The following is a 23,841-nucleotide window of genomic DNA, read 5'->3' on the forward strand; positions in this document are numbered from 1 at the left end:
TGTGTGTGACATTTAGTTATCCTGATAGTTAAGTTTGTAACTTGTTTCAACTTTTGTCAGTCTGATCATACAATGAGTCAAAATGTAGATTTTAAAAATCTGTTTTATTCAGCTTCTTCCATCCTAATGGAAATAAGGTCAGCTCAAGTGATTTGAATGTTAAAATATTCATTGCATTGCAGTATTCTGTATGAGGTGCCATGTGTAACATGTCTAATTTTGTGAACTAAAAGAATTACGTGACAGAAAATGCAATATTTCATTTTGTTATGTCACATACTGTAATTCATTCAGTCCACAAAAATGAGTCATGTTATAAATGGTGCCACATAATTCTGCACTGTGGGCTCTGTTGTAGACTGCACATTTTGGCAAATGATATAGGTCATCTGGTATACTGTGCACAGCAGAACATTTACTGCAGAAAAATTAAAGGTAGTATGGTAATGTTTTATTAATTATGACAACATAAAATAAAAAAGGTTGATTTAAGGAGTGATGCACCAAGTACAGTACCTTTGGAATATTTAGCATGATCCTGTATTGCAGTAGACAGATGTGCAACTCCTTCAAAATACATGATTTAAAAAAATATATATAATAAAAAAGTTGGGGAATGATTATATACCTTTTTTAAATAAAGTAAATTATTTCATATTGCTATTACCCTTGTGATATAATAATTAATGTGTCACAAGGGTAAATAGCTATCACAAGTATTGCATTGTACAATTGGGGCCATCTGGACACAGATATTTAAAGATTTCAAGGATATGACTTGGATATTTCACACTACTTGTATTTCCTAACAGCACTTCTTGTCCTGTTGCCTCACATGTTGGTCATGAGTCCCAGTCTCAACCCACTGAAGCCTTCAAGTCCGGCTGTTCTCTCGACGGTCTGATTTTTCCAAGAATCCGCAGAGTCCATTACTGCAGGAACGTTTATCACAAAGAGCTGCTATATTGATACAGAAGATTTTAGATTAATCAAAGTCAGATTTCAGAGCTTCTGGGGCCGAGTGTTGTCAGGACACCAAACACACAGGAACTCTGTCAACGATACAGAAACATGAAGTGGTGGTGAGACGGGGACGGCATGAGTATTGAGGGAGTTTCTGGTAAGTTATTTGTTGATAGTAAATTATTATATTGGCAGCTAGAATTTTTTTTCCCCTTGTTTAAAACATTTTATTTGCTTTAATTTATGTTCAATAAAAATGTTTTTAAGTATTTAACACTGGGTTAAGAAAGTAAACTTAATTTAAGATATATTCTCCTAAAAGTTTAAATATTTTACACAATTGTGCTTCTCAAGTACTTTACATTTATCCTGTTAAAAATAAAAATACTGATGAAGAAAATATATTTTGTATTATTTGTGTTCAGCGATGCATGCCAAAGGACAAGGACAGCTGAGATAGAAAGACAAGAAGAGGTTGTGAAACAGTAGCTTCAACAACTTCAATCTGAATACCACAAGACAACTTGAAAGATATAAATCTCTTTAAAACTGCACCAAGAATGGAGGAGTTCATTCCCGAGAGTTCTAATGTGCAGGATATCAGACCTCAGATTGGTGGGCTGTTGGTCCAGATCCAGGAGATGGCAACAGTGCTGTTTGTGAGGATCAGACAGAAACTTCTGGAAACAGCTGTTTTGATCTGTGTGATACTACTGGTGTTCTGGCTGGCCTTATTCCTCTATGGAAGCTTCTATTACTCCTTTATGCCCACTGCCAATCACATTACACCTGTCCACTTCTACAACAGGTGAGGGCAACATTTTAGACCAGGTGAGACATGTCTACAGCTAACCGTCAGGATACACAAATTTATTGTGCTTGCTGCATTCGTATTGAGTAGAATAAATGACCTTCTTACATTTCCATTATGTTTTTGATTTGTGTAAAAGAGAGCTTACTGTGTCCAGCAGTACTTCCACTATATAAAAACACCAGTGAGATATCTTTATAATGTATCATTTACATTAAATGATTAAATGAGTAAAATCGGCTGTCCATGAGTGACACCTACTGTAAAGGAGTGAATGTGTGATTATACGCGTCACGTTCCATGTGAAAGGGTCTTTAAATCGTCTGCTACGCTGTAGGGATGCTCCGATCCGATCGGTATCGGCTCTGATACTGAAGCTTTTAGACATATCGGGTATCGGTCCGACGTGCCTGATCCAAATCTGATACTGTGTGTTAGTCATGTTCGTTTCTCTCAAGTGTTAGTCATATTCTTTCTGACTTGTGCATTTTATTCAAAGCCACTTGATGACATGCGATAGCTCTGTGAATCACAAAAGGCAGTGTTTAAGAACTATTATATAGTATGCGCAGGACCAGCTCATGGTGCTGCTGTGTTTGCACACACACCCTCAGTGTGCAATATTTGAGCGCTACTAACGAACCACATCTCAGATGTTGATGCTCAATAGTTCGGTTCACTTATTACATGCATTTAGAAGGGCACCAGAGGAGCATTTGACCAGAATTTGAATAAGAAACTAATTAAACTATTGTGAACTTGCCTACAAACATACATACTTACAGGACTTCCTGGAGAGTTCAGAATGTCAAAATAAAAGCATGAGCGTTTAAAAGTTAAAGATGCACGATTGAGATATATTACTATATATTACTATTATAATATATTATTATTTGTTTGCAAATGATAATAATATTTAAGTTGAATGGGTTCCAAAAAATAAAAGTGTGAATGAATAGTGAGCTGATATCTTATAACTAAATGAACAAAAAAGAGATCTGAATCCAAGTTGAAAAAAATTTGCAAACAATTTAAATAAAAAAAAATGCTTTTTTTCTACTGATGACTTATATTGGAATTACTTAAATTGTTCTGCTGCATTATCCAGTATACTAGTTAATAATAAAGTTTTTCTTAATAAGTTATACATTTATAGAAATAATGTTTAGTTAGAGGTTTGTGTTTCTTTACATACTAAAGAGCACACAATTAGTTCCACACAATAATGTAAAGATATTATAAACTGATTATGCAAAAAACAACAACACTGGTATCGGATCGGGACCGATATCGGCCGATACTGAGATTTCCGATATTCCGGATCGGAAGAGAAAAAGTGGTATTGGTGCATTCCTACTATGCTGTTTAGACCCCAGTAATCACACGTCTCCTCTTGCATTTTAAAAGAGATCTCAACAATGTATGCATTTACAAGCACTTTTTAAATGCTTAAAAATCTGCCAATGGGGTAAGGAAAATAAACTTTTTTCCTCTTTGAATTAAGTTCATTTTTCTTTCCCCTTTGGCAAATGTGTGTATATATATATACAGTGAGGAAAATAAGTATTTCAACACCCTGCTATTTTGCAAGTTCTCCCACTTGGAAATCATGGAGGGGTCTGAAATTGTCATCGTAGGTGCATGTCCACTGTGAGAGACATAATCTAAAAAGAAAACTCCAAAAATCACAATGTATGATTTTTTAACTATTTATTTGTATGATACAGCTGCAAATAAGTATTTGAACACCTGTCTATCAGCTAGAATTCTGACCCTCAAAGACCTGTTAGTCTGCCTTTAAAATGTCCACCTCCACTCCATTTATTATCCTAAATTAGATGCACCTGTTTGAGGTCGTTAGCTGCATAAAGACACCTGTCCACCCCATACAATCAGTAAGAATCCAACTACTGACATGGCCAAGACCAAAGAGCTGTCCAAAGACACTAGAGACAAAATTGTACACCTCCACAAGGCTGGAAAGGGCTACGAGGAAATTGCCAAGCAGCTTGGTGAAAAAAGGTCCACTGTTGGAGCAATCATTAGAAAATGGAAGAAGCTAAACATGACTGTCATTCTCCCTCGGACTGGGGCTCCATGCAAGATCTCACCTCGTGGGGTCTCAATGATCCTAAGAAAGGTGAGAAATCAGCCCAGAACTACACGGGAGGAGCTGGTCAATGACCTGAAAAGAGCTGGGACCACCGTTTCCAAAGTTACTGTTGGTAATACACTAAGACGTCATGGTTTGAAATCATGCATGGCACGGAAGGTTCCCCTGCTTAAACCAGCACATGTCAAGGCCCGTCTTAAGTTTGCCAATGACCATTTGGATGATCCAGAGGAGTCATGGGAGAAAGTCATGTGGTCAGATGAGACCAAAATATAACTTTTTGGTCATAATTCCACTAACCGTGTTTGGAGGAAGAAGAATGATGAGTACCATCCCAAGAACACCATCCCTACTGTGAAGCATGGGGTGGTAGCTTCATGCTTTGGGGGTGTTTTTCTGCACATGGTACAGGGCGACTGCACTGTATTAAGGAGAGGATGACCGGGGCCATGTATTGCGAGATTTTGGGGAACAACCTCCTTCCCTCAGTTAGAGCATTGAAGATGGGTCGAGGCTGGGTCTTCCAACATGACAATGACCCGAAGCACACAGCCAGGATAACCAAGGAGTGGCTCTGTAAGAAGCATATCAAGGTTCTGGCGTGGCCTAGCCAGTCTCCAGACCTAAACCCAATAGAGAATCTTTGGAGGGAGCTCAAACTCCGTGTTTCTCAGTGACAGCCCAGAAACCTGACTGATCTAGAGAAGATCTGTGTGGAGGAGTGGGCCAAAATCCCTCCTGCAGTGTGTGCAAACCTGGTGAAAAACTACAGGAAACGTTTGACCTCTGTAATTGCAAACAAAGGCTACTGTACCAAATATTAACATTGATTTTCTCAGGTGTTCAAATACTTATTTGCAGCTGTATCATACAAATAAATAGTTAAAAAATCATACATTGTGATTTCTGGATTTTCTTTTTTTTTATTATGTCTCTCACAGTGAACATGCACCTACGATGACAATTTCAGACCCCTCCATGATTTCTAAGTGGGAGAACTTGCAAAATAGCAGGGTGTTCAAATACTTATTTTCCTCACTGTAAATATATATATATATACAGGCCGTACTGGGACACAATTTCAGGTTCCCCCCTAAATGTAATTCCCGCCTAAATTACATTTATTTCACAGTATGACCATAACATAAAAACATAAACAACCAACCTAGAAGTAAAGCAGTCCTAATATCAAATGGGTCTGCACATAATGTCCTGTGCACTGCAATTACAACTGCAATAAATAATGTTATGAGATTGATGTTTTAAATAAATGTTTGAATATAAAACAAATGCAATACTTAAACATTAAACTAAACCGCCAATAGGTGGCGGCAAGTGACCGTCTTAATTAGTGAGTCATTCATACAAAAGATTCGTTCAAAACACTGAATCATTCAGTAACAAAACACCACGCTGATGTAGCTTTCCTTTGGAACTATTTTAGTCAGTGAAATAGAACAAAAACAGTTAATATGGTTTGCGTCTCAAATGTAAGTAACTCAATAATAAATATTAACTACGCTACTTGTTTATTGAACAATAAATTCAATGTTACATTTTCAATCGTGATAATATTCAGCAAAACAGCTCCCTTAGTTGTTATGTTAAACTAAATCATATGTTATAAATAAAAAAAAACAACAATTAGAATTTTTACCTCAGTACATTTCTTCTGTGAGTTTTCAGTGTGCACTCGTTTGTTTTGATTTCTCCACGAATGTAACGTTGACGGGTGCTGCTCGCATGTTCTGTTTAACCGTTTGTCTGAGGCGAATCGTAGCCTTGCCAGTCAAGACTAACAGATTCATGATTTTTTTTTATTTTTATTGTTATTAATATTAATAATAATTTTATTGAATGACAAATTCAAAAATTAGCACTGGTATAGGTAGTAATATAAAATAATAATAATAAAAAAAACGAAGAAAAAAAACCGATGGCTGGCAGCAGGCCAACTTAGTCGCTAGGCCAGCGGGAATTGTCCCGGTGCTCCCGATGGCCAGTCTGGGCCTGTATATATATATATATATATATATATATACACTCACCTAAAGGATTATTAGGAACACCTGTTCAATTTCTCATTAATGCAATTATCTAATCAACCAATCACATGGCAGTTACTTCAATGCATTTAGGGGTGTGGTCCTGGTCAAGACAATCTCCTGAACTCCAAACTGAATGTCAGAATGGGAAAGAAAGGTGATTTAAGCAATTTTGAGCTTGTTGATGCTAGAGGTCAGAGGAGAATGGGCCGACTGATTCAAGCTGATAGAAGAGCAACTTTGCCTGAAATAACCACTCGTTACAACCGAGGTATGCAGCAAAGCATTTGTGAAGCCACAACACGCACAACCTTGAGGTGGATGGGCTACAACAGCAGAAGACCCCACCGGGTACCACTCATCTCCACTACAAATAGGAAAAAGAGGCTATATTTGCAAGAGCTCACCAAAATTGGACAGTTGAAGACTGGAAAAATGTTGCCTGGTCTGATGAGTCTCGATTTCTGTTGAGACATTCAGATGGTAGAGTCAGAATTTGGTGTAAACAGAATGAGAACATGGATCCATCATGCCTTGTTACCACTGTGCAGGCTGGTGGTGGTGGTGTAATGGTGTGGGGGATGTTTTCTTGGCACACTTTAGGCCCCTTAGTGCCAATTGGGCATCGTTTAAATGCCACGGCCTACCTGAGCATTGTTTCTGACCATGACCATCCCTTTATGGCCACCATGTACCCATCCTCTGATGGCTACTTCCAGCAGGATAATGCACCATGTCACAAAGCTCGAATCATTTAAAATTGGTTTCTTGAACATTACAATAAGTTCACTGTACTAAAATGGCCCCCACAGTCACCAGATCTCAGCCCAATAGAGCATCTTTGGGATGTGGTGGAATGGGAGCTTCGTGCCCTGGATGTGCATCCCACAAATCTCCATCAACTGCAAGATGCTATCCTATCAATATGGGCCAACATTTCTAAAGAATGCTTTCAGCACCTTGTTGAATCAATGCCACATAGAATTAAGGCAGTTCTGAAGGCGAAAGGGGGTCAAACACAGTATTAGTATGGTGTTCCTAATAATCCTTTAGGTGAGTGTATATATATATAGCATAAACCTCACTAAATTTTGTTAGGTAATCAATCTAAACTCCATTCACCATAATGGCAAAGCAAAAAACAGATTTGTGATAACTTTGCAAATTTATTAAAAAGAAAAACTAAAATATCAAATTGACATATGTATTCAGACCCTCTGCTATTACACTTGAAATTTTGTTCAGGTGCATCCCATTTCGCTGGATCATATTTGAGATGTTTCTACACTTTTACTGGAGTCCACCTATGGCAAACTCAATTGATTGGACATGATTTGGAAAGGCACACACCTGTCTATATAAGTTCTCACAGCTGAAAATGCATATCGGAGCAAAAACCAAGTCATGGCCAGACGGAAGCCTCTCCTCAGTGCAAGACACATGAAAGCACCTATAGGACTCTCAGACTTTGAGAAACGAGATTCTCTGGTCTGATGAAACGAAGATTGAACTGTTTGGCCTATATTCCAAACGTCATGTCTGGAGGAAACCAGGCACCACTCATCATCTGCGCAATCCATCCTAAAGGTGAAGCATGGTGGTGGTAGCATCATGTTGTGGGGGAGTTTTCTGCTGCAGGGGCTGGAGGACTGGTCAGGATTGAAGGAAAGCTGAAGGCAGCAAAATACAGAGATATACGTAATGAAAAACTGGTCTAGAGCTCTCAGGACCTCCGACTTGGCTGAAGGTTCACCTTCCAACAGGACAATGACCCTAAGCATACAGCCAAGACACTGCAAGTGTGACATGGGGACAACTATGTGAATGTCCTTGAGTGGCCCAGCCAGAGCCTGGACTTGAACCCAATCCAACATCTCTGAGAGATCTGAAAATGGCTCTCTACTGACAGTCCCCATCCAACATGACAGAGTATGAGAGGATCTGCAGAGAAGAATGACAGAAAATACTCAAATACAGGTGTGCAAAGCTTCTCACATGATACCCAGATAGTACTGAGTTAAGGGTCTGAATACTTCAGTTTTGTATTTCTAATAAATTTGTGAAGTTATCAAAAATCTGGTTTTTGCTTTGTCAATATGGGGTATGGATTGTAGATTGATGAGAAAAAAAGAATAATTTAAAGCATTTTAGTATAAGGTTGCAACATAACTAAATGTGAAAATACATCAAAGGCTCTGAATAATTTTCTGAATGCACTGGATCTTGTTTTAATAAAGTTTTACTAGATGTCACGAGAGGGAACAACGACGTTATTTAACAACTATGCGTTTATTGAACATACTGTATGAGCTACACATTTAAGAGAACTCTCCCAATTCCCCCTGGCACCTGGTATACATCAGGGTGGAGTCCCCTCCAATACAATTTGATTGGCCAACATAATAAGGCTGTTTCCACACACTAGAAAACATGACAAAAATACAAAAGACAGATTGCATCCTTCTTCAGCAGAGCTGTAGCTGGCTGGAGCTCTGTGGAAAGTTCTGGCACAAATTTGCCTAAATAATTTATCATTCCTAGAATTTGCCTAAACTCTGTTACATTAGTGGGACTAGGCATATCGGTGATTGCCTTAACCTTGGCTGCATCAGGCTTAATTCCTTCATGACCAATTGTGTGGCCAAAATACTGCAGCTCAGATCTATTAAAGTGACATTTTTCATGGTTCAGTTTCAGACCTGACTCTCTGATAGTGCTCAGATCAGCCTCAAGATTCTTATCGTGCTCGTTTTAGTCCTTGCCATAAACAAGTATGTCATACATGACAACTACAGTGCTTTTGTGTCCAATTAGAAGTCTACTCATTTCTCTTTGGAAAATTTTGGATGGTAGTCTATTAAAACAGAACTGTCCTTCTAGAGATATGAATGTGGTCAACTTCACGCAGCTTGGGTCCAAGGGGATTTGCCAAAACCCTGAGGATGCATCCAGAGTAGAAAATACACAGGCTCCTGAGAGTTTGGGGGCAATATACTCTAAAGTTGGGAGAATAAAGCGCTCACATTTTACAGCCTGATTCAAACGTTTGAGGTCAACACAAATCCTGACAGAACCATTTTTTTTAACTACCGGCACCATTGGAGCGCACCATTCCGTTGGTTCAGTGACTTCAGAGATTATCCCTAAGGACTGCATGCGTTTAAGCACCTCTTCTACCTTAGGCAACAGGGGAAAGGGAATTCTACGAGGGCTGGCCAGACTATAAGGAGTGGTATCTGACTTAAGCTCAATTTTCACTGGTTCACATTTGAGCAAGCCAATGTCTCCATAGACATCATCGTGGTCTGTGATTACATCCACTCTCTGTACTAGGCCCATTTTACAAGCAGTGCTTCGACTGAGTACATTTTTAGCAAATGGCCTCTCTACAACAAAAACACAAAATTCTAAAAATGTTCCTTTACTTTCAGTATTTGCTAGGAATTTTCCATACTTTTCCCTCAGGACTTCTCACGTTTATACTGGTTTTGACCAGTGGGGGGCGCCATTGTAAGCTCTCATATGTAGAGCGTGACATGATGGTGATGTCAGCCTTGTATCAATTTTGAACTTGACTGACCTGCCCTGTATAGGCAGAGTAACACACTACCTGTCCTCAGAAGCAGACTCAATCATTACAGACCCGAGGAAAAATGCATCACAAGTCTCAGTGTCACACACTACCAGACCTTTATCCCTCTCGAAGGCTTGATTAGCCTAATACGGGACCGGGTGTGTAGGATCACGACCCGGGCCCGCCCTCCACCCTGCCACAGTTCTATTTTTAACTTTTGGGAAACGTCACAATCTACAATCCCTATGACGACTCTGTCCCTTATTTGTTCCTCTTTGCTCACACTAAACTCGCAGTATTCAGCCAATTCATAGAGGCATCTCACAAAAGCCTCAACATTCTCTCCCGATCTCTGTGTGCGCTGGTGAAAACAGGCCCTCTCATGTATAACATTTCTCGGGGGAACGAAATGTTCATTAAATTTGCCAACAACAGTCTAGTAATTATTTGCATGCGAAGCTTCGGCAAACGTAAAAGATCCGAATATCGCTTCGGCATCTTTACCCATTGCATAAAGCAGGGAATTGACTTGTACTTCACCGCTTTCCTTGTTCAGCTTTGTTGCGATGCGAAACCGGGAGAACCGCTGGATCCATGCAGGCCAGGTCGCAGGCTGTGCGAAGTCGAAAGCCTCTGGTGCGTTAACTTGGACATTATACCACTCAAAACAAGGCGAACTTGATCGTGGGTGCAACGTACACTTCTGATACCATCACGAGAGGGAACAATGATGTTATTTAACAACTATACGTTTATTGAACATACTGTATGAGCTACACATTTAAGTGAACTCCTCCAATTCCCCCTGGCTCCTGATATACATCAGGGTGGAGTCCCCGCCAATACAGGTATAATTTGATTGGCCAACATAATAAGGCTGGTTCCACACACTAGAAAACATGACAAAAATACAAACGACTATTTTTTTAATAAGTATATCAAACATTTTCATTATCTTAAGTGAAATATTTAAATTCAAATTTCATCATGAAATACACTGAAAGAGAGATGCATATGGCCAAGGTTAGCCCGCTAGCATTAGCATTAGCACCATGAATGCAGGATGTAAACATTACATTACAAATTACTCACTATCAACTGCATATATCTAACTTTCAATTATCATCAAGTGGTTATAACAGCTACTTTTACTGATCTCATGTGGAGATTCATAGAAAGAGGCAGAAAGCTTTATTTTTATTGAATATGCAGCCTGTAGCAAATACAGATTAAGAACTGTTCAAGTGTACAAACAAAAAAGTTTACAAATTCCAGCGATCGCTTGGAAAATATAGAAAAACGATATATTTTCTTAATCATCTTTATATTCTCAACATCTCTCCTTAGTCTGAACAATATTTTTACACTTTACATGGAGTTTAAAAGGCTGGAAGCAAAGCTCGAATATTTAGAACAATCCAGTAGCAAATTGCGTCGCCTTCTGCCTTTGGACATCACCACAAGCAAAACGAATAACGTACATCTGATCTGCACCAAAATCAATGAATAAAGAATGTTAGAAATGTACATGGCTGTAAAGTGTTCCATGTTGTTGTGCCCATTGTGTGCATCTCGCTGTTGAGAAGCTAGTTAGATTATATATTCAATGCGCTACTATGATGCAAAATCATGAAGTATAAAAAAGCCAAGATACCAATGCCTGCAATCAAAAGAAAGAATAATAAATAATAATACAAATTATTTTCTGTGGACCAGTTTTTGATGGCAATAAACTTTTAAATGGGACAAATAATTCAGACCTTTATTCATTTAGGCTGTATTCTCAGTAGCTCATGATGTCACACATGTCAAATGTGTGTTTCTGCTTTGCAGGATTGACTGTCCATCTCCTCATCATTCCATGTGTTCTTTTCTGGAGGCTAATGTCTCACTGCTGAAAAATGGAAAACAACAGGTGACCATAATTGCTTTACTACACTGTTTATATTTACCATTATATAATTTTTCTTTAAGAACATTTGCGGTTGTGTTTTGTTCTCGAGTTTCTGAGATTGACAGGTAAATGCAGGTTGTGTTTTCTAACAATGTACTGTGCATGCATAATTTTTTTATTTTCTGAAAGTCATGAAAATTCCCAGCAGTGTCATTACCAACATATATTACGTATATTAAACGTCTGTATTATGTTTAATATAATCCTGTGGTGGAAATAACATAAAAAAAAATGAAAAATAACCTACTTTGACTTATTAAGACTAATTTCATAGCAAACATTTTATTTATACTAAATACACACAAGTAAATACGATTTTCACATTAATTTAGCAAAATAACAGCTTGCTGGAAATGATGCAAAATAAAAAATATTCTGCTCACAATTGGCCATGAATTTTCTTTGTTTTCTTCAAACACCACATCACTCATATTTCATCTCAAACATGTTCTTTACTGACACTTTTATCAACCTGCTAAACATGAACACTTTCTTTTGAAAAAATATCAGTGTGAAAATGATGCCAAAACTGTGGGACGGTTTTTATTTTTGTAAAATATATAGAAATAATTTTCTCACAATTAATATTAAAATATTATATTTATTTCACTCTTTGTTAAGATGTATAGTTTTTAAAATGTAATAACTTAAAATGTATTTTAGTAGTATGGTAGTATTCTATGGTGTGTCACATGATGCATGTTAAATTCAGCAAGTGACAGCTAGTTACCCTCTGGGAAATAAACATAGTAATTTTGCAATTTAATCCAATCATAAGAAAAACATTTCTAACTTTTGGAAGTCTGAAAAATAGTGAATAAATAGATTGAAATAGATTGATATCACTGCTGGTTTATTCTTTACAATGGAAAATGGAAGGTCTTTCGAATTGCTTTATAGGACACTGTTTTCCACGCAGTGTTCTTTGGTTGCATTCTGGACATTTTGGCAAATATAGTTAATCATCTGTTGTATTTCATGCATAGAGAAAGTTTATGTTATGCACAGTATAGATCAGGCATGGGCAATTATTGTGGTACAGGGGCCACATCAGGCTTTAAGCAGAACATGGGGGCCACATTGTTTTCCTTTTGAGATACATTGTTCCACATTGATTTGGTTCTTGTATCTTTAAACCCAGAAATAGATGTGAACTAAATTTTCTGATGTGTATGTGACTGATGGGACAATTCTGCCATTGCCAAATTAATTGTATTGCTCCTCAAAGGTAGATAATTTTCTATCTGTCATTAAAATAAATTGCTCGCAAACTTAGTTTCACCAAACAGCGCAAGCACCCACAAGAATGGAAATGGAGTGGCTGTATCACACTTTTCCTTGAGAAGAATATCACACTAGATATCTCTAATTTTATTCAAAGGAGAAAGAGAGAGTTAGAAAGTGTGCACTCCCATGCATGGTTGCCAGATTGCACAAAAGAAGTATAACATTAGGTGGAATATTTCCAGTTTGTGCAAGTGGGGGGCTTGGGCGCAACACTGAGCATGTTAAATGATTGTGGGGGTGTGTTATGTCCCAATGCAAGATAACTGAAATATCCAATGGAAAAAATGCTTTTAGGACAAACGAGCCACGGGCCAGATAAAACCATGTGGAGGGCGAAATCTGGCCCGTGGACCGTATATTGCCCATGTCTGGTATAGATGCTGCATGCTGCAAAATAGTTCAAGTAGTAAGCCATTGCGAACATACCCATAGTTTTCTTTTCTTTTCTTTTTTTCTGCCGACTACAGGTAATGACATATGGTCAGCCCTATCACATCACACTAGAGCTAGAAATGCCAGAATCTCCAGCCAATCAGCAGTTGGGAATGTTCCTGGTAAAAATGTCCCCCTATTCTAAAGCTGGTCAGGTTGTTGGCACATCGGCACGTTCTGTAAGTATGAAAAGACACAGACACATGCAAAAACAAATACATTTGCTTTTAGTTGTTCTTGACAATGAATACTGATATCAGTATTATTACATGTTCACATTACAAAAATGCACATGGTTCAACCAATAACATTAATTTAATGGCATACTTCAGCTAGTCCTAAACAATGCAACGTGCTGTTTTTATAATGCAGCTGTGTCAGATCAAATCCAAGATAGATTAATAACCAACTACAGTTACAAGCTTGTTTGAGTGTCATCAAATTATGCTGTAGCTCAACTGATAGTGTTAAACTTGTCTGATACGAGCCCTGAAGAGCTTGCAAGTCGACTTGGTTGCGTCAGCAATTGTATTTTTATCTCACATTTGATTTGTGACACTGTATATTGATTAGGTTTATGTTCGTTGTTGATTTAAACATTTATAGAGGGGTGGCACATTGGCTCAGTGGTTAGCACTGTTGCCTCACAGCAAGAAGGTCCCGGTATGGGCCTTTCAACTGGGCCTTTCTGTGTGGGAGTTTGCATGTTCCTCCTGTGTTTGTGCTCTGGTTTCCTCCACAGTCCAAAAGACATGCAGGTTAAGTTAAAGGTGCAATATGTAAACTTTTCATGTAATAATGTTTTTTTTTGCAAATGTGTGAACGGCTTGTAATGCAACTTAAAAAATGAGCCCTTTTCAGACATCCTAGGTTGCCTATTAAAGCCTGTAGATTGATTTTCATGGGAAGAGAGTGGGTCGGTTTTGCCGGGAAAATCCAAAGGATGTAACGTTTATGTGCGCTCCCAAGAGCCTTGCCTCAGACATTAATAGCTTCTCTTTCCGCTATTCAACAGCGACAACCAACTGCAACACTAGGTAATGTTATCTTAGAGATGAAATCCAGCAAACATCTGGCTCCCAGCACAACACCGACTTCTACACAAGCTCAGAGTAAGACAAAAAAAATATAAATTATCTTCTGAATCCCATCTGTCTAAGCAGGAACATGATCGTGGTCGCGCGAAAACTAGAGTGGACATCGGCAGGGCATTTGATTCATTCAGTTTTTGAGAATCAAAACAGACCCTGAATTGGAGTTCTTCTTATTGGACAGATAAGCTTACATAACTGTAAAACATGTGAAATATAGTGCCATAAGGATTGATCAGTGTCATTTTTGCTAACTTGATCTTGCATGCTAACGCTGACGAATTACAAGCTACCTTGCTTCGTAACTTTCAAATAATTTCAACGATCTTCTCTTTATACCAACAGTCTGGTTAATGTAAATGTTAATCTGTAATTATTCAGCAAGGTAAACTACAATAACACATGAAATGAATTCTAGACAATGTTCAAGATAATGAAAAAAGCTCCATTCATTAGTGTAACGTAACTTGGTTATACAGAAAATATATTGATAATACATTCTATTATTATAAAACAATAGCGCATCGATAAATCAAAATGACAGTTGTGATGGAATCACATTACTACTGAATTGTGTCAACATATTTATAATGTACAGTCTATTTTATAAACAGCTACTGTCATCATCCACCAAATTTAGCTAACAGCTATTGATAAAGCTGGCTAGCTAGCTAACACTGACATAGGCTATCATATAAATGCATTCAGTGTATCATGCAAAGAAAAGTGATTACTTTAAACTACAGTCTCTTATAGTCAGATCTATATCCACACTGTGTTTTAGCCCTGTTCCAGCACTGGAGATTCAAATATAATATTCAGTCTCAAAGTTTGTATTAAAACATTCATAACTGTGTAATTTTAATTATGCTACCTCATCTGTCAGCATGATGCTGGTGAATCTCATTGTCTCTTTGTATGTTACGCTCATTGTTTTGGCCGATGCTCCTCGCTTGCTTCCCTATGGAGTGTGTGCACGAGCATGAGCACGAGCAACAGGTAGCTGCTGCAGTTCACTTAATGACCACAGGTGTCATTAATTAGCAAGGGTTTCTGAATCTTACATACTGCACCTTTAATTGGAGACCCTACGTTGCCCACAATGAGTGTGTGAATGTGTATTTCTGTGTGTATTGCCTTGTGATGGACTACCCACAACCCTACATAGGACAAGCAGATATAGAATATGGATGCATAGATGGAAAACTTTATAGAGCATAAACCCTAACAACATCATCTATTTTAGAGAGAATTTTATTAACTTTTAGCGCCACACAGTGGTAATTTCATCTCGGAACTGCTGCGTTATATGTAATGAATCATGTAATGTAATTTTGCAAAAATGTTGCCAGTCATGTAAATTTCATGAGGTCATGCCAATCAAATCAGATCTCTTCTGCTCTTTCTCATTCAGGCAATGCTTCATTATCGTTCCACTCTGCTCCAATCTCTGGGTACAATCATCTTCTCTCCCATGCTGTTGACAGGGGTGTCGGAGCAAAAGCAGTCAGTTATGGTGGAGCTGTTCTCTGAATTTAAAGATGACTCTGTGAGTGTAGCCTCAGTACCATTCTCACATCCTAAGATGCAGATAGCTCAAATACCTATTTAGTCATATGATAGTTGAAATTATTCTCTTATTATTCTATATCTATGAAGTTGTGAAACGTGTTGATGTCAACTGAACACACAGTTTGTAAGGTTATCTCTCTGTTTTCTCAGTACAAACCCACTATTGGTGCTGTTATAGAGATCCATTCTCCACATGTGCAGATCTACAATGCACATCTCTACATCTTTGCTCATTTTTCAGGGATAAGGTCTGCATTTGTGTGTTTCTGTCTATTCATTTGAGTTAGTGCTCACATTAGTCCATTTGAATTCATTTACAGTCTTTATATCAATGCATTTGTCTCTAATTTGTACAGATACCTGTTGTATCATTTCCCCCTGACTTCAGCTGTGATCGGGGTGATGAGTAACTTTACCTTCCTTTGTTTGATCATCGTTCTCAGCTTCCTGCAGTTTAATCTGAGTGGCCGCAGGACGTTACCTAGAAAGGTGGGCTGCTAAAATGAAAATGGAACTGATGTCAAACTCCGTATACTGTATATTTAAAGTAAATGTTAAAATTTCTTCACCTATTGTAGGTTATAAGTAGTGGTTCTCAACCTTTTTGACTCTAAAGTCCCCACTGACCAAGACAACATTCACAGATTTGTTTTCAATCATGTCAACTGCAATCAAAAATTATCTCATTTAAATGCAATAATATGCACAGTGCATTTTTTTTTATAAATAAATTAGCAAACTGGAACACTTCTGATTTGTGGGCAAATTTCAAAGCACTTGTTCAGTTTTGGTCATAATACCTGAATGCATTTTAATGTAGAGTTTTCAAACGATACCTATTTTGTATTGGTCAAGACTGCAAGACTATGGTTGCCGGCGGCGGGCCCATCCAAGCTTAAAGAATTGAATAAAGTGTTGCATAGGAAGTGAGCTATAATTCTATGCCTGTATTGTATTGAGTTGAAATTCTGTGTGTTGATTGGTTAATCTCTTTGAGAATAAAAGTTGTTCATTATTCATATGAGCCAAGTTGTACGATATCTTGCGAGTTCACCATCTCGTACGATTTATTACGAGTTGACATGAGACTGTTTTCGAATGGTTCCATTATGCAGCAGGTTTGTGCACGTTAACACAATTTCCATACAGTGTTTTCCTTGCTTCAGGCTGATATGCAACAAGAAGAATTAAAGGATGAATCAGAGGACATGAATGATCAGTGTGAACCCCAGGATGAAGAAAAGGCCACAGGTGAAGTCTTCTTTATGTACTATCATTTTCAAGCCATCCTAACAATGTACAGTAGCAATAAAACTTTTAAAATCTTGAAATTAACTGATTTAAGATTTACAGAATTTCATACTATAAATATTGTACATAAACTTTAATTTACAAATCTGCACTTACATATCTTGATGGTTTAAGTTTTTAAATGAGAATATAATGTGCATTAACTTACAGTATGTCTGTATACAGCCACTACAACACATGTGATGGATTCCCCCCCTGTAATGGGCAGCGATGACATCATGGATTCCAATGCTGTTGAGATGGAAGAATCCATTCCAGACATGGGGATGGTTGAGAGTGAAGACTCCAGAGAACTTGCTGAGGAAGAACCCATTTGTGAATTAGGTAATGGGGAAATGATTTTGAGGCAAAGACATTTGTCTGAGGGGACGTTACAATCATCTCAGGCATTAAAAGACACCGTAGATAAGAACTACTATCGTGTTGGTGTCTGTTTGAGCTCCTAGAGCCGATGGAGTATAACTGTCTGCTAAACAAGGGGAAAGGTTATGGCAAGCAAAGGCCACATACTGGACTATATCTGACTTTATAACTTTAGTAACAGTTTCCTTTTTTTTAATTATTAACTTTTTGCAAGACTGATGTAATAGCTTGTATATTAGTTTACTACTATTTGACAAGAAAAGCACACGTATATTTGCCACCATGTTCGAAGATTTATTTTTGTCTCCCCAGTTATTGACAAATGACCTACATATCCAAGCAAATTTTGATTTATAACCTTTTTATTGATAACCAAATGTAACCTTTGATTCTGTATGGATTATTTTACGCAAACAACATTGCCTTGTCTATTAATAACAATGAGACTACAGCAATAAATAGTCTATAGGGAAAATGCTATTTGGTTGTGGTTTATGTTTGGAAAAAACATTATTCATTTGCATTCATTTACATGTGTGCCTCTTTTGAAAAAACATCACCAACCTGAGAAATATCCACTGGTTGTCAGAAGTGAACTATTGTTTATACTTGGAGTGAGAGATTAAATATAAAATTTTGGGTATATAACTAATCCCACACTGCTTGTGCTACAGACACGAATGTACATAAAATCATGTGGCTTGTTGAGGAAAGGTGTGCTATTAGTTTTATAAGTACTAATTATTTTCCACTGAAAAACAGCATCACCAAATGTCTATTTAATCTACTATCACCAAATTATTAGTGAGATTAGTCTGTTTTACTTGGTGCAAACAGCAAATACCAGCATCCAAACACGCTGGCATTGTGGTAGGGCTGGAAGATATATTGAATATTCTCAATATAATCGCGATGATTGTGCTGGTGATTTAAAATGAAGGAATATTGTGAATATTGCAATTTTAATTAACTTTTATTTGGCCACTATTTTATCCTAAAAAGTCCAGAGGTGGGTAGAGTAGCCAAAAACTGTACTCAAGTAAACGTACAATTACTTAAAAAACACAATTACTCAAGTAGAAGTAAAAGTACTAACAAAAATAATTACTTGAGTAAGAGTAAGAAAGTTTCCAATTAAAATAGTACTTTCACTAATGACATAATAGATGTTTACTCCCCTATATTCCATTACATAATACACATTGAACATGTACTACAGAATTATTATTATTATTAATGGAAATTCTGTCATCATTCACCATCATGTTGTTCCAAACCTGTATGACTTTCTTTCATCCATGCAACACAAGGAGATATTATACAGAATGTTTGCATACAGGGTCACTATTTACTTTCAGTGAATGTTTATATATATATTGAAAGAGAATGTTGACCGAGTCTGTCAGTCCCTAACATTCTGTCTAACATATTTTGTGTTCCACATAATACAAAGCGTCACACTGGTTTGGAACAACATGAGGGTAGATAAATGATGACAGAATATAAAATTATGGCTGAGCTATCACTTTAAAGAGATAGTTTACCCAAAAATGAAAATTCTCTCATCATTTACTCACCCTCATGCCATCTCAGATGTGTATGACTTCCTTTCTTCTGCAGAACACAAATTCAGATTTTTAAAAGAATATTTGAGCTCTGTAGGCCCAAATTTTGATGCTCCAAAAAGCACATTAAGAAAGTATAAACGTAATCCATAAGACTCCAGTGGTTTAATCCATGTCTTCAGAAGTGATATGTTACGTGTGGGTGAGAAACAGCGCAATATTTGTAATTTATTGCTAGACAGCAGGGGGCGATATGCAGAGAAGAATGTGAATCATAAAATGATTCATTCAACACAAGAAGAAGAATGTGAAAGTGATCTGTTTCTCATCCACACCTATTACATTGCTTCTGAAAATATTGATTTAACCACTACAGTCTTATGGATTATTTTTATGCTGACTTATGTTTGTTTAGCTTTAAAATGTTGCCACCCATTCACTTGCATTGTATGGACATACAGAGCTGAAAAAAAATCTTAATTTAAGTTCAGCAGAAGAAAGAAAGTCATACACATCTGGGGTGGCAAGAGGGTGAGTCATTTTTGGGTGAACTATCCCTTTAAAGGCTCTTCTCAGATCTGGATGAATTTGCCAATAAGAGAGCTTTGGAAACATTTCTAGTAATTATTACAGTGAAAACGGGAAAATGTCCCACAAGGATATTATATATAATGCTGAAATATAAACCAAAGCAAGATCATGCTTTATTAATGCCTTCATTCGCTATTTCATAGCTTTTAAAGACCTGTGTGGATTTTTATTTCAGTGTAGTTACAGTTTTCAGTGTTGTGTAAGTATTTAGGTCATTAGTTCTGTACAGCAGTACCGCAAGTCTCTAAATGGAGAGCATACAACCTATGTAGGGCACCAAATCTGGTCGTGGAACACTCACTGTCTGAAACCACCCACTATTCACTCGAATTCACTCATTTAGTTCACTTACTGCTGAGATATAGTGCACTAACTGCCATTCACTATATAAGAAATAGTGAATGAGTGAATAATTGCGGACACAGCCACCCATCGCCCTCACATCTCACACGCGCGCACAACGCACCTTGCTGTGCACGTGCAGAAATGCTGTCTGTTCGCGCTCCAGTTGTCGATCACGCAAATGGCAGTGATTTACACTTAACTTGGATGTTTACATGGATTTATACACTTAATCCGCCTGAAGTAGCTGTGATAGTTTCCAGTACCCCCGTGAGTGCGAGGAGTAAATGCATAAATACTGCTTATGACATGTGGGACAAAACACACTGATGTATTGCTGCACTAATTTAAAATTGTACACTTAAAAACTGATGTCATAAAAGCCCAGTTACATTATCACCCTGAAAATTACCATCTCATTACACAGAAAAGCCAGCGTTAGAATTAGAGCCAAAACTTACCTCATCTTGCTGCTTTAAGTTGGAGCTGTGACTTTAATCTTGAAACTTCAGCCTGTCTTGGTGTTAAATGAAGGCACTGCATGATAAAAATATTATTCCCCGTCTGTCGCTCACTTCAACATTGTGTCGAAGAAGTGACACTTGGGGTCTCTCTTGAGAGCCTCGCGCATCTCTGAACTTGAGAAAAGGCCAATGAGAAATTGCCAGACAGAATTTGCATGTCCCGCCCCCGGACATACGGGTATAAAGGGAGGGAAATGCGCCTGTCCATTCCGAATTTTCCTTTGGAGCCGAGCGGTTGTGTGATCAGCGAAACGGGCCCCCTGTGTGTATTTTCCACGGTACGTTCCCCTTACGAGCAGACCCACGTCTCCCTTGGGCAGTCCCCGCTGCCCCACGGTCGCCGCGTTGTAGCAACTCCTCCCTCTCAGCAGGTAGGAATAATTCACCATGCCATTTTTCCACATGTGGCCTGAAAACCCATGTGATGTATTTCACCACTCTTTACCTCCCCTAGCCTGGGCACGTGTGGTCTCCGCGGGGTCTTTTCCCCCTGAAAAAATAGGAGTTGGAAAAGAACGAATTCCCCGATGTGTGTGATAGTGTTAAGATGGCCCCAGCCGCTTTAACTCTATGCGAGAAAGATAGAGAGAGAAAACGCATGGCTGGCACGGCTTGCTCCCATGCTTGACACATCGCCTTGTTCCCCCTTCTGGGTGTCGGGAACCAGAAGGTTATGATGATTTTATGGGGCATTGGGGAAGGGCAACTGCCTGCCCGCACCTGCGTCAGCAGTGCACGTGCACAGTTCAGCACGTGGCGTGATTAACTATAGACCCCTAGTGTCGCTTCTTCGACACAACGTCAAAGTGAGCGATAGACCGGGAACATCTAGGTTACTATTTTAACCTCCATTCCCTTATGGAGGGAACGAGACGGTGTGTCCCCCCGGCCACGACGCTGAACCGAGCCACTGTTATGGCCGAACCTCAATCTCGGCTCCTCAGGGCAAAATCCTGAATGGACAGATGCATTTCCCTCTCTTTATACCCGTAATGTTCTCATTGGCCTTTTATCAAGTTCAGAGATGCGCGAGGCTCTCAAGAGAGACCCCTAGTGTCGCTTCTTCGACACAACGTCTCGTTCCCTCCATCAGGGAATGGAGGTTACAATAGTAACCTAGAAAAGTATTATATTGTTGCATATAAATTTAAATGATTGAATATAATATTTTAAATAGATTTTTACTTCATGCATTAAACATTTTGTATCTATTTGGCTGTTTGGTTTAAATGAAAAATGAGCTCCTCATCTTTCCAGCCAACCATACTGTTGAGCACAGTATCACTGTTCAGCTGGGTTCATCTAAAATAACACCTTCCAAAACTGTCAGAAATCTAGGGGTAACCATCAACAACCAAATCAGTTTCACCAACAACATCTCAAAAGCAGCATGATCATGTAGATTTGCACTTTACATTATCAAGATAATAAGACCCTAATGATCCTTGCCAAAATTAGCTTGCTATATTTAAGCTACTTCATTGTTTTGGTTTTTTTCCAGCCAGATGCACAGAGCATACTGTCATAGACAAAGCATCTTGACGTGGATTGGTGGTGGTGTTGTGGGCTAAAGCACATAACTGGTAAGCAGAAGGTTGTTGGTTCGATCCCCACTGCCACCACCATTGTGTCCTTGAGCAAAGCACTTAACTCACTAAACCATGATTACTAAATGAAAACTGCAGTATTACTGTTATAAAACCATGGTTAATTGTATTAAAAACATGATTTCTGCTCAGATGGTTATTTCTGGTTCATGGTTACTACAATATGACTATAGTAAAACCATGGTTCATTTTCATCAGGGTCCTTAACTAAAAAAAAGCAATTTCTCTAATTACTGAATCAACATTATAAATGAAAACCTGGACTTTAATGCTACATGCATCAACATAAAGTCAATTTTAAACTTAACATATTTTCAACATTCAGAATCTGTACATCACTATAAAAGGAATAACCTTGCTATTAAAATAGATAATGTGGCTCAGGTATTTTAATCATATGTGGAAATCCCACATATGGTAATGAACAGCACTTTAGTTATTGTTTCATGTCTGTCTGAATTAACACTGAGTGCCTGCTTAAAAACGGAAGGGAGAGTGTGCAGTTTTGACTCACCTGCGGCTCTTTTTTTCTCCAGGTGATATCAGTGTAAATGATTAATCATGTATCGATGTATTACTATAACGGCAGTTTAATGCCATTAATCAAAGCGCATTATTGATGCTCGCATGCTCGATAGATTACAGCCAAGCAAGGAAATAGGAAGAACAATGTGCACATTTTAAACCCTGGCTTGCATTTTTTAAACAAATTACCAATGTCGGCAAACAGTGCCTGTTTTGTAAAAATGTTTTGACCATCGCTGTAGTAATTGCAAAATGAATATGTTTCCATAAAAGAGAAATGCATGGGACTTCTCTCCAATTGCCATTTTCAAATGCACACAGTGTATGCAGAACTGTGATGTCATCAAGTTGACCCACATGAAATGTGTGTGTGTGTGTGTGTGTGTGTGTGTGTGTGTGTGTGTGTGTGTGTGTGTGTGTATGTGTGTGTGTGTGTGTGTGTGTGTGTGAGAGTGTGTGAGAGTGTGTTGCTATTGTATTTGCATGGTGCTCCCATGAACATGAAAATACCATGGTACTCTTTTGATGTGTTTTTGTGTACGCTACTAGGTGTTTTGATGCTCTTTTGGTTGGAAAATATCTTTACCTGCAGAAGTTGTTTACAAGCTGCAAACGTGTTGAACTTAATAAATAATAAAGAGTATTTGCAGGTTTGGTTTCCACTGATTGTGCATACATTTCCACTGCAACAGCGTTATATAAGTTTTTCATGTTCTAATGTATTTAATTATTGTTCTGGCAAGCGAGTACCGCACCAAATGATTCAACAGCGCATGCGTGTGAGCTTTCTGTGTCATTTAGATTGGATCACACACTGGTTCAGACTAATTTGCTATGACATGCGACTCATTCATTGTATAGAAACGACTCGAATGAATGAATCATTTGTGAATTGGACATTTTTAGTTTTGATTCAAAACTGGACACAGTAACACTGGGTTCACAACATGTTGTAGTTTTGTCAACACTACATCGCTACATAATCAAAAAAATAGCTTCGCTACTGTGGCAGACATGCCTCTTGTTCAGTTGGGAAAGGAGGAAGCAGGTACCAGATTAACAATCAACAAGATTAATTACAGCATAGAACATCTCGGGTTACTTAACAAAGCTGCACTTTGATGCTGCGCTGATTTAGTGCTTTGGGAACGAAAATACCCACGCCTCCGCA

At 38.1% G+C, this 23,841-nt stretch overlaps 1 protein-coding gene and 1 long non-coding RNA gene across 2 annotated transcripts; one reads left to right on the plus strand and one right to left on the minus strand.

Moving 5' to 3' along the window:
- Positions 1–831: 831 nt before the first annotated feature.
- bscl2l (BSCL2 lipid droplet biogenesis associated, seipin, like) lies at positions 832–17,984 on the plus strand. Its single transcript, XM_052149218.1, has 9 exons — positions 832–1,120; positions 1,389–1,771; positions 11,340–11,421; positions 13,215–13,358; positions 15,685–15,819; positions 15,993–16,090; positions 16,199–16,331; positions 17,009–17,093; positions 17,319–17,984. The coding sequence occupies exons 2-9, from the start codon at positions 1,524–1,526 to the stop codon at positions 17,597–17,599; spliced, it is 1,206 nt and encodes a 401-aa protein (XP_052005178.1). The 5' UTR covers positions 832–1,120; positions 1,389–1,523; the 3' UTR covers positions 17,600–17,984.
- On the minus strand, positions 10,834–17,421 carry LOC127659422 (uncharacterized). The gene is made up of 5 exons (XR_007972536.1): positions 17,302–17,421; positions 16,259–16,339; positions 13,174–13,356; positions 11,267–11,400; positions 10,834–11,166 (listed from the first exon to the last, which is right to left on the minus strand). It is a non-coding gene; the product is annotated as an uncharacterized LOC127659422 (long non-coding RNA).
- Positions 17,985–23,841: the final 5,857 nt, after the last annotated feature.

Source organism: Xyrauchen texanus, chromosome 19 (assembly GCF_025860055.1).
Source record: "Xyrauchen texanus isolate HMW12.3.18 chromosome 19, RBS_HiC_50CHRs, whole genome shotgun sequence".
NCBI classification, from domain to species: Eukaryota; Metazoa; Chordata; class Actinopteri; order Cypriniformes; family Catostomidae; genus Xyrauchen; species Xyrauchen texanus.